General features: G+C 45.8%; 1 protein-coding gene across 2 annotated transcripts in view; it reads left to right on the plus strand.

Moving 5' to 3' along the window:
• Window positions 1-18,422, plus strand: part of LOC119393530 (retinoblastoma-binding protein 5 homolog) — a 64,152-nt gene that overhangs the window by 18,193 nt on the left and 27,537 nt on the right. For both annotated transcript variants that reach the window (XM_037660596.2, XM_037660597.2), the window contains exons 9-12: window positions 4,078-4,231; window positions 7,565-7,636; window positions 8,451-8,635; window positions 14,387-14,483. In XM_037660596.2, coding sequence (XP_037516524.1) covers window positions 4,078-4,231; window positions 7,565-7,636; window positions 8,451-8,635; window positions 14,387-14,483 — 508 coding nt within the window. The remainder of the gene's footprint in view (window positions 1-4,077; window positions 4,232-7,564; window positions 7,637-8,450; window positions 8,636-14,386; window positions 14,484-18,422) is intronic.

Here is an 18,422-nt window from a genome sequence, read left to right on the forward strand (position 1 = left end):
ACATTCCCTGAAGACGCATCAATAAACCACGTCACATTTGGTGGAGGTACGTGGATTCCCAGTACCAACCTGGACCTTCGCTTCCGGAAACTCCCCCCGGTTCGTGACCACATCGCCACCATGGCCGAGGAGACCCCTCTCCAGTCGGGACCTTCGGCAGTCCACGTCACCTGCGGCGCCGTGTTCCGCCAGCGAGATCCACCCATCTTTACCGGCTCAGGTGACTCGGACGTGGAAGAATGGCTCTCGAAATACGAACGTGTGAGTGCCAGCAACAAATGGGACGACCAAATGAAGCTTGGTTACGTCCAGTTCTACCTTGCGGACATCGCCCAGCTGTGGTATAACAACCACGAGAGCGACATTCCCACTTGGTCCGTATTTAAGACTTCCATTACGGACGTTTTCGGTCGGCCATTGGCTCGCAAGCTTCGGGCAGAGCAGCGCTTGCGTCAACATGCGCAGCAACCCGGCGAGAACTTCATGGGCTACATTGAGGATGTGCTGAACCTCTGCAACCACGTGAACTCTACCATGACCAAAGAGGATAAGATCAAGCACATCCTGAAGGGCATCAAGGACGATGCTTTTCAGATGCTCCTCGCAAGGAATCCCACCACAGTCGCTGCACTCGTCTCCTTGTGTCAGAGCTTTGATGAGTTGCGTCGGCAGCGCTTGATCGCGCGCCAAGCCCTCACGACGACCGACACGCTATCGAGCTTGCACGTTACTGCTCGCCCTGCCGATCAGCAGCCGCTGCTATCCACCATCAAGGAGTTTATCCGCGAAGAGGTAGCGCGTCAGCTTTTACTACTACCTCTCACGAACGAGCCAGTGCAGACTTTGGCCCCTGACCTTCAACACGTCATTCGGACCCAAATTGCTGAGCACCTACCACCATCTATACCCCAACAACCACTCGTCACTGCGCCGCTCACTTACGCAGCTGTCGCTGCTCGGCCCCCTCAGCAGCCTATGCCGTATACCCGACCTCTTACTTTATGTTAATGTTATGTTATGTTTATGCTTATGTTTAAGCTTTATGTTACTTGTTAAGTTCTTGCTAATACAGTATTATGTTTAAACAGCCAGTATGGTACTACAACAGAGAAATGAATGTTTTGGTATATTTGCATAAAAAGGGTAACTAATAGCTTACAGTTTATCATTGTAGTTGTTCTGGTGGTATCGTCTTGTCGTAGTTGATTTATATTTAGTTAATATAGATAAAAAGAACTATGGGGGCACCTACACTCTAAAAAAAAGCAAGTATTTGGGGAGTATTTCTGCTACACAACAATAATCGTCATCTGGCTTGCTCGCGTTTTCTTTCTTGAAAACCCGGCTCTCGTCACTTTCCTATCAAGAATGCTATGTCACGCTGATAACGCACAGTGCCGGGACCGCGGTAATAACGCGAATAAAGTACGCGAGGTGGATGACGATTATTGTTGTGTAGCAGAAATACTCCCCAAATACTCTATTTTTCTTAGAGTGTAAGCAATTCTTATGATGTGTAAAAGTGAGAGCATTACTTGTCACTGAGTTATGACGATGAACTTAGCTTTGTGGTGAAATGTTGCTGAGCTCTTGTATTGGTGTTATTCCAGAGTCGCATGGATCATGTCATATGTGTTGCTTAGCTCCATGTGTCTTTTACATCGATTTCAGGCTGTGTGAGTGGGGTGACAATACAGCTCTCTTGCATAGACCAGAACGTTGCCTTGCTGCAGCTTGCTGTGTTCACTTTGTTGCTGCTTGGCCTGCCTTTCACATTGTCAGGGACTTGGCCATAAGCTGATCAATTACCTGCTGTAAAGAAAATGTATGGACTATCGTCACGCTTGTTGTGCGTGCTGTGCAGAGAGAAATGGATGCATGAACGAGGTGGTAAAACACACACGACGTCTATCACACAACAGAGAACAACTATCAAAAAGCATTAAGGAAAATGAACACAGAGACAGTCTAAGCAACACAAGAAAAACAATGAATGCGAGTTAAAAAAATAAAGTTCGAAGACGTTGCGGTGCGATGGTCGGCATGACGGACGCTGAGGTGCAGGGGCTGGAGGCGGGCGGAAGGTGACTCGATGTGCGACACCGTGACAACCATGAAGCTTGACGGCATGGGTCTGACTGTGAGCAGTCAACCCTCGTCAGAGACGTGATGCTTCGTGCAGGGATGGTCAGCCTGCTCAGTGGTCAGCTTGCGTTCGAGTCACGATGCTCGGCGCAGCAGTGACCGTTAGCCAGGCCACGCTCGTTGCTGGGCTGAACAACTAACCGGGGAGATGCCTCGCCGGGATCTGCAATGTTCTCGGCAAGCAACAGAACAGCAGGCCAGGCCACGCTCCGGGATGTAGTAATTGTGCTGGCAATGCCGCCTCGGGTGGTGGTTGGGTGGCAGCAGCACGGACGGCTGTGTTCCCTGGCTGGAACCTGTATCGCCGGCGTCCGACGCTTCGGCCCACTGTCTTGTGTCTGCCACTGCTTCAGCTCGTCCCCAGCCTCCAAGCGTTTTGCCACATATCCTCCACACGTGGCCCAATCGTGGCACACCACCTCTATGGGCCATCATAGGTCATCAGCTGATTGGCTGTCCTCACGCACAGAGCTGGCTCCGAATAGCACCCGTCCAGCACCACACCTTCATCGTCGTTCACACATTTTTGTTCCATTCATCAAACCTGCTAACATTAATTTTTAACGCCATCGTGTTAAAGGGCTCGTTTAGCATAAATTCCGGTGTCGGTGTTGGCATCGTTGGTTGTGAGCGAAAAATCAGTGTTGTCTGTGAGCGAAAAATCGAGAAAAATGCAAATAAAATAAATATTGAAAATGTTCAGCTTGAGTGAGAATCGAACCCACACCTTCTGCATGGCAAGCAGGTGTTCTACCATAGAGGCTTTCTCCTGAGCTTTCGCAATCACCTGCCCAAACTATTGCGTCATCAGCTGGATTCATTCGCCGGCGTTTCCTGGGCTGCTTGTTCTTTTTTTTGCATGTAGTGCAGACAACCGGGAAACACAAGTCGGGACCACTGTCAGAAGCATAAGCCTAATGTTCGTGTTCTTTTTGTAGTCATTGTCAGCTAAATGTAATGAACATACCAGCGACTTGTCGCTTGGCTCCCACTTGCTTCCTTTCACTGACAGTCCTTGGCAAGAAATATTCTTCAGGCACGTTTCTCGACACTGTTGATCGCAGGGGAATTCGTGGTACTTCACAGTGGCGTCTCTTCTCACGTTTGAGTTGCACAACAGCACAAAACAGCTTCGCGGCATGACACTGCTAGAAAAAACCATCTGCCACACATGCACAACCAAAAAACCGTACTCAAGCACAGGAAACATGAGGCAAGCTGCTCACACACATGATCACACAAAAAAGCACACGAAAAAGCACATGAACACGCATAAATCCTGAGGCAATCACATTGCAGCACGAACCGATATCTGCCTTGCGTACCGGAGCAGTGGTGTCCTCACCAAAAAAAGCGGCCGCAACTGTGATGCAACTCAGTCGAGATGCACTCGCCCATTGACTACGATGCGACGCAGCAGGCTGCACCTGTTTTTTTATGTGGTGGCCATGCCACAGAGATCTGAAGTCGGGCTAGCAATTGAGAAGGTGATGCGCACGAGGCCCGATTACACAATCGCGTTTACTCTTGAAGGCGAAGCTCAAGCATCCTAAAGTTGTTTAGCAACCTCAAGCTCAAGTTTTTTGAGCAACTGCTTTTGCAAAGTTCGTTTTTCAAACAGCCACATGCACAGTCTTGAAGATGGTGTAATTTATGTACTACCACATTTTTCGCCACAACTTTTTGATGACAGAGGAACCACGCAACGTGCCAAGTAATGCTCTTGCATTAATAAGTAAACATTAACTACCACAGAACAGTACCACCCGAACATTTTCAATGGGGGAGTGTAAGGTATCCACACCACTTTTGGGCAGTCATACCGAAATCTTTATCCCTATGCTGGTAGGTGTAATGATTGTCGATGTTAGACAGATGCTAGCTGTGGCAAGCCTTGTTGTAAAACACAAGATTTCTTTGTTTCCATTCCAGAACCATGTGGAAGAAGTGCTGCTTTTCGGGCGACGGGGAATACATTTGTGCTGGCTCTGCCAGGCAGCATGCACTGTATATCTGGGAGAAGAGCATCGGCAACTTGGTCAAGATCCTGCATGGTACTAAGGGTGAACTGCTGCTTGACGTTGTGGTGAGTATCAGTACTCTTGTAAACTGCAGCGCCGAGATTATATATTAATTCTCTTCGTTGACAAGACACCACTGTGCGCAGTTTGCATCAACTGAGCTTGTTGAAAGATCACCAATGCCCATGGTGCAGTTTCGATGTGGTTTCTACTCCAAATGCTTCCATCTGTATGCTAAAAGCCGTTTCCATCTGTATGCATCTGTATGCATCTGTATGCAAAGTTATGATGCTTCCAGTAATATACCGTATTTATTCGAAAATAGGTCGGGCACGAATATAGGTCGACCCCTACTTATAGCACTCTACCAGAAATAAAAAAAAAATATTCGAAAATAGGTCGACCCATGTTTTTTTTTTTTTAGAAACAGGAAAATTGAAACATAGCACACCTTTATTTACAATTAACTTAGCGCCCTAGTCGCTGCCGGGAGTGTCATGTTCGTCAGATGTGCAAGGAAGGTTGTCGGATTCTTCGCAGGCATCCTCGGCATCCCAAATGACGTCGACTTCGCTGCCATCGATTGCGTTGGAAATGCAGCACTTTTTAAAGCCAGTCACGATAATTTCCGCTGGCAAGTCTTTCCGCGCGTCCTTCACCCACGTCGCAACTTCATTGAGGGAAGCCCTTCTCGCGGCGTCCCGTCGGTGTCATTGCAGCATCCTCCTTCAAGCCACTCTTTGTAACTCTTCGCCACCCGGTCCTTAATGTAGCCGGGACGTCATACCTAGCGGTATGACGACCAGGTCTGTTGGCCTTCTGCAGGGCCTCCTTGACGCCCGGAGCCTCAGTTCTTTTTCAAGAGCGTCATGCCTGCCAGTTGCTGGGCCGCGAAAAGCACGACGCCATCCATTGCACGCGAACAGTCGGTCCCGCTGCTTCCGCCAACCCCTAATCAACTTTTACGTCGAACTCACGCTGAGCGGCACAATTGCTGGAATTCTCGGCAAAAAGTATCACTTGACGCTTGAAGTCAGCTGTGTAGCGCTACCGACGTGACACCGTCGCAACCGCGCATTTGCAAATGCGAACCGTCACGTCAGATCAAACAACAAACAAAGAGTGAGGCCTTAGGCCAGTGCCAGTGCGGCTGCGCGTCGGCAGGCAGCACGGCTAGGGGGCTAGGGACTTCACGGCCTACCTAGGGAAATCACGGGTTCCAGCGCAAACATGGCGGAGCGGCTGCATTTTGCGGGGGCTTTGAAAAGGCGGTGTGCAGCTATTGCACAAATAACTTTTTTTTTCTTAGTTACTTAGTCGGAAAAGGCGAACGGGTACGGTTTTTATACCAGATTTTATGGTATATAATGTGCGTATGTAGCAGGAACTGCTTGAAGAACAGCAGGCGCGGCAGTTGAACGGCATAGGTGCGGTGCTTTTGGTCGCTTTGATCGCGAATATAGGTCGAGATTCTTTGGTCACGAATATAGGTCGATAGCTGATTATGGGCAACATTTTTGGGAAAAAAAGGTCGACCTATATTCGAATAAATACGGTACCTACTATCAGAGAGAAAAAAAAAACACCAGGTCTGCTCAGAATGCACAGCATAGCCGCAGCGTAAGCTGGCGGAGTGGCCTTCATGGAGCCCACTGTAAAGCACTCTACTGCAAATACAGTTGCGACAAACCCACTACGCAATAAATCATCCCATTTCACGGAGTAGCGAAGCACCAACTATGCATTTTTAAGGCAATATGTGTGCCTGTTTAGCTGCACACTTGTTGTTTCTATGGTGGATGATGATGAGGATGATGAAGAATTATGGTTGAGCCCTTTGTAATGGGTGGGAAGCCTTAAACCACTTACTTGTTACGCACTTCACATGGTGTGACGCTTGGTTAGATTCTACTTTTCTGCCACACGATATTACATCTGCTAATGCGTTTCTTCGCTGTACTTGTACTTGGGGCCTTTTTCCAAAAAAGATTCAAGCATTGGCGTGGCTCTGTGGTAGAGCAATTGCTTGCCACGCACAAAGCCTGGGTTTGAATCTGCCTCAAGCCATTTTTTTCCCTCAAGATACGCAACGCAGCAGAGAGACTTGGTCTTTCTGTTCCGACATGGGAGCGGCCCACAACGTGCTAGGGCGCGTTCCGAGGGACCGAAATAAAGTTTATTCATCATCATCAACAAGATACGCGATAGCTGCGATGGACACCGGCGGTGGCGGCAGTATACAAGTAGGCCACCAAATCAGCTGTTGTGAGCTCATAACAGCTTATGTTGTAAAAAAAAAAACAGCACTGCATAGCTTCAAGAAAATAGCCTCCCCTGGTTGCCATTGCAATTTCACCCAGATTTATCACAAGAGAAAATGATGTTTTTAGAGTATTCAGTCTCCCTCTAGTAGCAGAATAGTTTAACGTTTTAGTTAACAAATAAGATTGGCATGGTTCTGATAATTACTGATACACCTTAAGTGCATGACACTGAGTGTCTCTATCGCTATTGATATTTATGAGAACTAACAAACAATAATGCCAAGGAAAGTATGGGGGGCATTATTTGTAGTAATTAGAATATAAATGTGAAGAAAGTAAAGTGGACGAAAAGATAACCTGCCGCCAACAGGGACCAAACCTGCGACCTTCGAATAACGCGTCCGATGCTCTACCACTGAGCTACGGCGGCGGTCATCCTCCCGTCCACTTTATAGGGTATATATGTGCATTTAAACCTAGGAGTGTAAGTCAGCGCCGATCGCAGCCGTGGCGGCGATTGTGGAACACTCTTTTTCTGCCTGTTGGCATCACATAGCACGGGATCTTTTTACGAGCTGGCAGCTGACCCATAATCCTTCGCATGCTACCAGAAGGCATCAAGTCTGCCAGAACGAGACCCTCGCTACGAATGAAGGAAAGAAGATGGCGTTTAAGGGCTCGTTTTTCTTTGTTAGACACAATATTAATGAGAACTAACAAACAATAATGCCAAGGGGGCATTATTTGTAGTAATTAGAGTATAAATGTGAAGAAAGTAAAGTGGACGAAAAGCGCTTTTCCGTGTTTTGTGTATGTGTCTTAACCTCGTGTGCGCTGCCGTTTATCGTAAAGACGAAAAGATAACTTGCCGCCGCTGGCAAGTTATCTTTTCATCCACTTTACTTTCTTCACATTTATATTCTAATTACTACAAATAACGCCCCCCATACTTTCCTTGACATTATTGTTTGTTAGTTCTCATTAATATTGTGTCTAACAAAGAAAAACGAGCCCTTAAAGCCATCTTCTTTCCTTTATAACTATTGATGTAACTTGGAGCAAAACTTGCGTTGCCACTGAAAAAAGAAAAGAAGTTTCAATTTTAACGTGCCGAAAATTTTTTACCTCTTGCAGTGGCACCCAGTACGTCCCATCATAGCATCCATATCTAGTGGAGTGGTGTCTATTTGGGCCCAGCCACAAGTGGTTAGTACTGTTGATTTTCAGCTGCTATTTAATAGGAAGAGCACTGAGCATAGATATGGTAATTTGCTTAGCTTAACTGGTGAAGTAATCTACTTTTAAGGGAAAAGTCTCAGATGCCTCGTAAAACGCAAAAATTGACCGTCGGCATCAACACGAGTGATGCAAAAAATCATTGTCACATGATGACGTCACCATGCGATGTGGCTATGACATCACATGATGACATCATCACATGACATCGTCACTTGGTCAAAGGTGGACCGATCACGGAGGCAGTGCAAAACCAGGTGAGGTGTAAAAAGCTTGCAATGCCTCCGATCCTGGAGGCAGTGCAAAACCACGTTAGCTGCAGAGAGCTTTTGGAGGGGGGCAGGAGAGGATCGATACATCGGCTGAGAAGGCAAAGAAGGGCAAGATCGCTTTCGCCTTTGAGTCATCTTAGGCGAATGCATAGGGGACCCTGTGAGCTTTTTACTGAGTATTTAATAATGACATTATCACCGTTAGTTCAAACTTGCGTTGATTTTTATTCAAGTAGGCCAGTCACAGTAGCACAGTGGCCATGGCTATGTTCAGCATAGTTTGACGTCACGGGTTAGATTCTGGCCACAGTGGTCATATTTTGGTGGGATTAAATGCAGAAACTCGTGTGTACGTAGATTTGTGCACCCAGTTAAAATGAATGAAACTAGTATATTGTATATAGATAAAAACACATCAGAATTAATCCAGAGTCCAGCTTCATAGCATGCTTCATAATAATTGTAGCGAGGTTCTGTTGTGAAAAACTGGAGAATTTCTTTCAAATAAACAGGAAAACTGGAGTGCATTTGCCCCCGACTTCAAAGAACTGGATGAGAATGTGGAGTACGAAGAGCGCGAGAGTGAGTTTGATCTGGAAGATGAAGATGCAAGCCCTCCACAGCACACCGAGAAAGAAGAAGAGGATGGAGAAGTGGATGTTGAGACAGTTGAGCCCATAGTTGCATTTTGCAGCAGGTGAGGAGTTGAGCAGAGTTAGCACTTAGCAGCACTGTGCATTGAAAATTACATACTAAGCAAAGTAACGCTTGTTTTCGTTGTGAAAAGCAGTACTTTTCGAAACCCTGGAAGTGGGTTTATTCTCAATTTCATTAGTTCACGAACAAACACACTTTCGCTGCATAATTTCTTCAGACCTTTTGACCAAAACTAAATCTATGACAATCAATAGTATGAGCATGAAGGTAGTAGCGTTGAATGCAATGTGCAAAAATTGCTAGGGGGCACAAGTGCTACAGCTTTGAGAACACAAGGTTTTTATAATTGCAAGTTGTGAACAACTAGATGCAACTTGGAGCAAAAGTCAGATTAATTGAATTCTATCGTGGAGCACACTTCCTTGCAGAGGGAGCTAGGCATTGCCACTGTTATTTGTATTCATCAAAAAGTTTTAAATATGCAAATAATCTGGTTTTTTGTTGCTAATGATTTTAATGAACCACATTTCGCTATGTGCAGTGGAATGATTGAACCCATTTAGTCGAACTGAGTTGAACCCACATATAACAATACTGGTTTTAACAATAATATGAGCACATTATTCACAGCCTCCGTCCCTCACCTTCTTCACCTGCATATAATCACCACTGTGAGCGTCTTCTTCGTTCGAAGAATTCAATTCAATTCAGTTTATTCCGACATCACAGGAGACATTACAAAAGTCACAACAGTGATGCTGTGGGGCGAAAGCAAAAAGCCATTTAAAGGCCAACTCCGGTGATTTTTCGAGGTCGATGGACCTCAATGAATTTCGCTGGGTACGTTCCTTTGCACGTTTCCGTCATTTATGCCACATTACAGACTTGAGACATGCGCAGATTGTTTGCAAATGAATTTTAAAAATTGTCTGCAAACGCCCTCCTGGCTTCCCACAGTTATTGGCAACATTGCGTCTGTGACGTCAATATTGGGAAGGCGGCGGACGTGACGCAGCCGAGGGCACCGCTAACTTCAGCCGCTACAGTGAGCGTCTGCTGTGCTGGCCGAGACACTGTCAGTCGCAGACATTACAGCTGATGCGCGGCGTGCTCACCTCTCCACTGTGCGCCTGCTCGTCCCGGCTGTCACAGTTTTCATACTCCGCGCCGGCGTGACCGGCATGCCTTGCACGACTTCCGGTCCATTCGTAACAACGTCTACGTCATACGTAGACAGTACACTCAGTTGGGTTTCGGTTTCGGTGTTGCGCTTTTTTGCTTATTTAAAATTATTCTCCAATTTGCCAAGTATTTCTGCTATCGGGCCTGTAACAGGAGCGTCTCAGGAACATAAAATCACCATTACTTTGACATGGCCAAAAAATCGCCGGAGTTGGCCTTTAACTTGACGAAGGCTTTCGCACCATTTCACAACATAGCAACAGCAGCATGATATCATCAGTTACTATACAATATCAAAACATGTACTTCAAGGTCATGCCGATTTGCATTTTATTAACACATAGAAAAAACATTTAAAGAACGGAACAGTATAAATGGTTTATTGTGAGAAACTGTTTAATGTTAGTGGCAGTAAGTAGCTCATCATTTGGCGACCATAGTTAGTACGTGTGTAAGGAATTTTCCAGTCATTGGTGGCTCGTGTGCTATAGGGGCAGGTATAGGGTGTCAAACACACTAAATCGGTAAGAAAAGAGTTGTGATTCTTTCGGGAAGTACGATATCGCTTCATTAAAATTGTATTGTACATGTCAGGCATTGGTTGTAAATTAAGGGCTTCGAAAATGGGTTTGGAATGTTCATCGCAAGGAACACCTGTAATTATGCGCACAGCCTTTTTCTATAATCTGTATATTCTGCCTAAGTTCTTTTCCTATGTGGTGCCCCATACTAGATAGCAATAGCTTAATGTAGTTAAAAACAGGGAATTATATAGTAAGAGTTAAATTTTTTGTGGCAAGAGAAAACGTAAGCGCGATAAGATACCTACAGTACGAGAAAGATTAGTATGAACAAGCTCAGCCTGATCATTCCATAGCATGTTTTCGGGAAAAATTACTCCCAGAGATTTCACTATCGGTTCAATTTTACTAGATTCTAAGCCAATCACTAATGATCAATCGCAGTTTACGGGCTTATTTATTGGACGAAAGAGCACAGATATTGTTTTTGAGGTGTTTATAATTAGCGAATTTCTTATGCTCCAAATGTGCAGCAGTTCCAAGACATTATTTGCTTTGTTAACCAGTTTATGCAAATCGCAGTCCTTAAAAAATAAGCTGGTATCATCTGCATAAATAATAAATGTTGTATTGTTATCGATGTTTGCCAAGTCGTTCACATACAGATCAAAAAGCAGGGGACCCAGAACACTTCCTTGCATAGCCATTAATATCTACTTTTTGCTGTGGGTGTTTCAAATAGGTTTTTATGACATTTATAAAGCTTCCCTGAAAACCATAGTGTTCTAGTTTTTTAATTAATGTAATGTGGTTGATTTTGTCACATGCTTTTGAGAAATTGACAAAAATTCCAAGTGTATATATCTCCTTTTCAAAGGCATCATGATTTCTTTTTGCAATAGTAGAGCAGTTTCCGTTGAGCGCTGCTTTGTGAAACCAAATTGAAAAGGCGTCATAATGTGGTGCTTGGTTAAGAATGACACTATTCGTTTATGTAACAACGTTGGTCAGGTGGCCCTGCTGAATGAAAGGCATCGAACCTACAACATTGCTGCCGCCTTGCAGAGTGGTGGAGGCTGTGAATAATGTGCTCACAATATATATCAGTTATAACAGTGAGAAGCTGCTGCACCGTCAACTTTCGTATGTTTTCTATGGTGAAATAACCCGCTTGCTACAATGCCCCCCTGCTGCATTATTGGTTATAACAATGAAGTCTGGCTGCTGGGTGTCCATGGCAAAAGGTAATGGAACGTGAAATTGCTGCACCCCCGCTCGCTACCCCAATGGCCACTGCATGTTCATACAATAGGACCTGTTTTGTGGCCTTCTCAACATCGCCAGCCTTGTGCTTCCCTCCAATGACCCTTCCAGCCTCCCCAACATCAGTAGGCTACTCTGTGCCATGCACCAACTGCCAAAGCATGAATAGATCACCGAAACTGCGCTGACAGCACTGCCTGGGCACTGCTTCCAGTTTGCCCACTGGCCCCGCATTCTGCACAGCTCTGCCAATGGATTAAGTTGTTTCTGCCACTCTATGTTGGGGGCATTGAAGTCATTCCTGGCCACCTGGTTTCTCTGCCGCTGAAACGGAAAGCGGCTGATCCGTCCGCTGATCAAAGGCATTGCACGATGTTGCTAGTGCAAACACACTGCTATTGGCCTCTAGATCAAACAGAATCGGCCTCTAGTGGCGAGCGGACAAAACCACGAAGTGTTGGTGCCGGTGGCCCGTTGCCACTCCAGCAGCAGTGTGTGTTGTGTTAGTTCGAGAATTCACGATGGCAGTTGACAGGGACGATTTGGTTGACATTGAGTGAACGCATTATTTCCTTTTTGTAATGGAATTCGTAAAGTCACTTGCCTTTTTTTTTTAGTAGCGATGCGAAAAGCATTTTGTTTTAATGCGACCACACCACACACACGTGTTGCTTTTCAGCAAGTTGTGAGACTAACATTTGTAATCCCGTGTCCTAATGCCCTTGCCTGTGAGGACAATTCTGACTCAGGTTGAGTAGTGTGTCACAATTATTGTTGATGGTGACAAAGTTGTTGCAGCGGGCCGCATCACTGAATTAAGTGATGTCTCTTCTACATGCTGCTCTGGCGATGCCACGCACGTTATCACATTCGTGCTCCAGCCTTCTGGGCTTAGCAAAGACAAAAAAAGTCCATGTCAAGTTGACTGACGCAAAAACAATAGCGGAATTGAACTGCTCTTGCCCTACAGGACGCTGAGAAAACCTCAAGTTATTCAGATATGGTTGGTCATGGCGCGTACCACAGTTTGTTGTATCGCACCTTGCGAGGCAGCTTCTGTTAATTGAATATACGCTACGGTAACACTACCTTTGTTGGTATATCGGGCCTCAATAATTTCTGGACGATCCATTTAAAAGAATCGGAGAACAAATATGTCAGCATGAGCAGTGGCGATAAGCTCGCTCGCGCATGTTCATTCATCACCTACGTGGTCCGTCCGTTTCTGGCTCACAAAACAACATTTTTTACTCTATACGAGATGATGCACAAACTGGACGAGTTTCAGCACTCATATCTATACTTCGGGACACTGAGAACGCTTCTCGTAGTTGAGTAAGCATGGCGGAAAATGCGCAAACTACAGAAAGGCTCAGTGACGCTTGTTTAAAAGGACCCACAGCTAGCGCGAACAAACCTTGCATCCACTGCGAAGGTGGCGCATGAAGGATGAAGGACGAATTCTATTTTTGGAGACTCGATTCATTCACTTGTGGAAGTACGCCAAAGCGTAAGGAAATCATGACTGCCAGCTCTGGCCAAGCCGCCATGATCTTTCGCAGATTGCCACGGTGTTGATGCACATAGCGTGCAGAAGCTACGCTTGCGACAAGCATGAATGCACAGATTACAGACTAAGATTGAGAAACGTGTTAGCGTATTTGACGGATCATCAACCCTTTTCGTCAGCAAACGCTTCACCCACCGTGATCGAAGTGCTTTCTGTGCACCATCAGAAAGGCACCTTGCCATTCTAACACCTGACAAGCCACTCTCGGCGATGTTGCACGTCGCCAGGATAAGAATGAAAGCTTTTCTCTGGCTCTGTGCAATATGCGCAGCATTGCAGAACCGAACAATACCTCCCCTGGAAACTTAAACGTTTTCGACAGCTACAGAGTGCAAAATAACAATATAGAAACAGCAGCCATATACACTTCCACACACCGCACAGGCGACGGATCCACACTAACGCAGCAACGGTGCTGCCACTTATAGGTCGATGTTATGGCCAATAGATTTGGAAACGAAGCTTAATATTGTGAAGGACCACAAAGATGGTAAAAAAAACTGTTTGAATTGGTGAAGGAGTACGGACCATCGCAACCGACAGTGTCAATGATCATTCTGCTCAGCAGAGAAGTTTGACAAGGAAAGCTTAGTGGTAGGCAACGAGCGCGAACGCGTTTGACTACCGATGATACAGCCCCTCCGAGGCTTTGTTTTCAGGAGGGACCTTCCGCAGCACTATTATGGTGCACCTGAACATCTTGGGGAAAGATGTTGGCAAGCTTTGCGTAAAACAAGCAAGGCTGATAGACATGGGGTTTTCTTATGAAAGCCAGTGTGAAGCACATGGCAAGATGTTTGTTGTGATCTTGCATCAGCAATTCAGAATTTCTCACGTCGATGGGCTACTGCGGCAACCTTGTCACATTTTATAGAATATACTCATGTTTGTTTATTCTTCTGCATCGTCCTTATTACAGATGTGCGTTGGCATGTCCCATTCGATATTATAATTTTCTCACAACAGCTGCCATTCCCCTATTTTGCTTTTGTTCGCGCAATCCATTTATAACAATTATCAGTTATAACAATGGAATTTTTGTGGCACTTGAATATATTGTTATAAGTTGGTTCAACTGTACGTATAATGTTTGTGAAGAAAGCTGATCATTGCATTAAAGAAGGTGTGTGACGATCAATTTTCTTCTGGCACTAGCACTTGATTGGCCGATAACCCATTAATTATGGCACTGATTACTTTGGCAGAATGTCTATGGAGTATGCTATTGAGTGAATCTTCTGTTGTCACCCATTAGCGATGAGGAAGGTGAAGACCCACGCGCGCTGCTGTACCTGCCCATATCTCCTGAAATCGACGAGCCAGAGGAGGGCTGGGGCCAGCCACCAGAGCCTGTGAGTTTCTTGTTTTTATTGCATGATATTTGGCTACAAATTTTTATGCTGTGTTGTCGGAATTTTTTGTATTGTGCTTGCAATGTTTTGTATATTTACAGTCTCATGTAGATGTAGGCCCAAGCAATGAAACCAACAGAAAATTAAGCCAAGGAAAGCATAGTGAACATTATTTGTTGTTTTTAACTGTTGTTCAATTATTATGAGCTAAATTGAAAGGAATAAAAGTGGATGAAAAAAGCATCCTTTCCTTTGGAGGGATCCAAACCCAAAACCTTGGAATTAAGCATCTGTGGCGCGATTTTGTACGCATTCTTAAAACAGGCGGAGGCGGTCCATTACATCCAGCCGCACGCGATTGGTCAATGCAGGGCCGTGACATCTGTCACGGTTCACATTGGCCATTCGCATGCGGCTGGATGTAACGGACCGTCTCCGTCCATTTTAAGAATGCGTACAAAATCGTGCCGCTGATGCTCTACCAATTGAGCTGCGACAGAGGGCGCTCCCTCGGCAACTTTTGCTACGTATTTTTCATGCGCGTTTAATCCGTAGGAGTGTTAGCTAGCACCACTCGTAGCCAAGGCGGCGAGCGTGGAAACACTCTTTTTGCCAGAGGACGTCACACAGCACGTGATCTTTACATGAGGTGGGAGCTGACCAATAGGCCTTATGCAAAATCTGCTGCCATCTGGCGGCCTCCGTGTGCACTTCTACCGTGTTGAAGACTAAGCGTGCTCCGCATGTGTACGTATGGAACATATGTATCAACGTTTGGCGGATGATAGAAGCCGCAGTGCCGACGTATTTTGTGTGCCTTGTTGCACAGATAGCGGAAATCAGGATGCTAAAACAAAGTATGCAGGAAACTAACCTCTATGTTGTTATATTTAGTCGCTGCCGACAAGAAGCAGCACAGCGTTCCTCTGCTCCGGCTACTGCAAATGACTAACGCTGCTCTTACATTCACCGTTCTTAGAAGATACTGTCTGTGACAACATCTGCACTCACCAGAGAACACCTTTTGTGACGTACCAGAACAAGACAGTTTTGCTGCCGTGTGCTTGCAGGCACAGACAAACAGGCCTCGTGTGTGAGCTTTAAAGCCGCACCGTGGCTGCTCGCAGATGCACACATTGCCGTTGTCTTTCTTAATTCAGAGCTGTAGGGTGGGCTAGTTGGCTGCTGGAACTCGCATTCATTTTTGAAGCGCAGTTTAAAAGAAAAGACATGCACAAAAGATACACATGGCATGCGCTAGTTCTGTTTACGTGTTGTCTCTTCTGTGTATGTTTTCGTTTTCTTATTCACGCTTAAAGGAATTAAAGCGGACAAAAAGCAAGCTTTCTGTTGGTGGGATCACAGTCCCTAATTCAAAGGTTGCGAGTTTGGAACCACTGACGAAGAGGGGGCTTTTTTGTCCACTTTAATTCCTTTTAATTTCAATGGGTAACGATGTACGAAAATTTCGCCTTCGCTGCCGGTCTCAACGCAACTACTATACTCGCGGACAACTTTTCTTGACAATGAAGGGAAAGCTACGGAGGCGGAGCTTCTGCACATGTACTCCTATGCAAAGTAGTTCGGTATGGCGCGTGTTTCGAACCGCTGTGCAAAGTGATGGCTATGCGCAATCAGCGTTGCATATCGACGCAGTCGCCGCTTGGCGTTTGAGGTACACGTAAAAGGCGCCACTTTCTCACGCCTGCAAAAATGCAAAGTGACAACGTGTAAAGTAAAACAAATGAAAATATCTCGCTGGTGTGAGCTGCGTCCTGTCTGAAACGGGTACATATGTAGAAAATAAAGGAGTATTTTTGATACCTCACGCAGAAACTACGGACACAATTGTGGGACTACATTCACAAGCGGTAGGATACTCGAGATTTGTCTCTGTAGCCTTGTCTTCATTTCCAAGAAAAGTTGTCCGCGAGTATACCAGCGAGGTGCAGATGTGCATGCTTTTTTTTAACGCGATAGCGTTAAAGAGCTCGTATCGCAGAAATTCCGCCGTCGGCGTCGGGGCCGTTGGTTGTGAGCGAAAAATCATCATCTTGTCCGTGACCGAAAAATTGAAAAAGCTGCAAATCAAATAAATAATAAAAATGTTGGGTCCGAATGAGAATCGAACCCAGGTCGTATGCGTGGCAAGCAGGTGTTCTACCACACAGCCACGCCTCTGCTTGGAGCTGCACTGAAAGTAACTTTCATGCTACAGAGAAATACGCGTCCTGTATACAGGTGTCACAGTACGAGATGTAATATCGCAGTAATATTGCGTGGTACAAGCGTACATTGCCATCGGGCGTCACACCACGTCAATATCATAACGACTTCGTGGTTTAAAGACAGCCACCCATTACAAAAGGCAGACACATTACTGCGCGTATTCCCTTAAGACCACGTAGTGGGTGCATCGCAACTTTGAAAAAGTTTCTCGCGCATAACTGCTCCTGCTTTAAAGCATGCTACCCATTACATAAGGCACACACCTTAGTGCGCGCATTCTATTAAACACTCGCAGCGTTCGAACCGCACACTAGGAACAGAATATCGCTATCGCGTTCAACTCTTAAAGGCGAAGCTTAAGCGTCCCCCAATTTTTTGTATGAGGCCTCAAGCACACAGCATCTTGTTGTCACCGGGAGCCAGGGGCGGAACCAGGTGCCGACTTTTTGTGGGGAAGGGGGGGGGGGTCCTTCATCTGACCGGGGAGGGAGGGGGTTGGGTAGGGATGAGGAGAGAATGGTAGAGTGCGGGGACAAGATTCTTTTTCTCCCTTTTGAGCAGTGGTAGCCGAAGCAACCTGGCAAAGGAGGTGGACAACATGTACTGAAGGGAGGGGAGGGGGCGCTGAGACAGGCTTTGGGGCGGGGGGGGGGGGGGGGATTGATCGCCCCTATCATCTCCCTCTGGATCCGCCACTGCTGGGAGCATCAACTTTGAAAACCCCCTTGTTTGCAGGCTAAGCTAACGTCGCATATTTATGTGAGCTGCCAATATCATTGCCCAATGCAACAGCTAGAGGAACCAGTCAATGAATTTTTCGCAGTGCTTCATAATCTTGTCAAGCATTGTGGGTATAAAAACACCAGAGTGGAAGACCTTCTTGTTCGCAATAAGTTCATCATGGGTTTGTGGGATGAAAAGCTATCTGAGCAGTTGCGCCAATGCACAAAACTCTCAGCAAAGGAAGCACTGGGCCAAGCACATGTACACGAAGAAGCCAAGGAAGAGCATCTCTCACGCTCATGCTTCCACGAGATTGCACCTTTCGACAGCGACAGGTGAAATGTCGACGCAGCACAACACAAGAAGATAACGACAAGTGAATTGTCGTGCTGTAGCAAGTCGGCGCAGTCAGCTTGCAGTACTGTGGCTGTTTTGTACAACCACGAAACTAGTGCTCCACTTGCAAAGCTACAGGCAACTTCTGTAAGGAGCAAGGTCACTTCACTGACATTTTCAAGGCTATGAAGAGAAAAGAGCTGTTGGTTCTCTTGAACTTCACGTGTTCAGTACACATCGAGCAAGGTATACAGATCAAGCTAGGCATGCTTGAATGTCTACTGGGGACTGCTAAAGATAGACTCAGGAGCAGAAGTAACAGTAGTTTCGCATTCTTTTCCGAGATTGCCTACCATGTTAGCTGATGTGGAAGCCGAGGTATCTGCTTCCGGAAATATATGGTTACACATGCTGGGAACTTTCACTGTCACTTAAAGAGGGGCATTATGGAGTGAATATGCATACGTTATATGCTTTTGAGAATCAGACAACACATCCTCTGAAACTACCAGCAATCGAAGACCTGTGTTGTTCACTTTTTGAATTCAATTGAGAGCATTCGGTCAACCCAGACCAAAATCCTTCATGGATTAGGAAAGGTACAAGAAGTCTAGCACCATATCCACCTTTTGCCGGATGCTTGTCTCTTTT

This window comes from Rhipicephalus sanguineus, chromosome 5, assembly GCF_013339695.2.
Source record: "Rhipicephalus sanguineus isolate Rsan-2018 chromosome 5, BIME_Rsan_1.4, whole genome shotgun sequence".
NCBI lineage: Eukaryota > Metazoa > Arthropoda > Arachnida > Ixodida > Ixodidae > Rhipicephalus > Rhipicephalus sanguineus.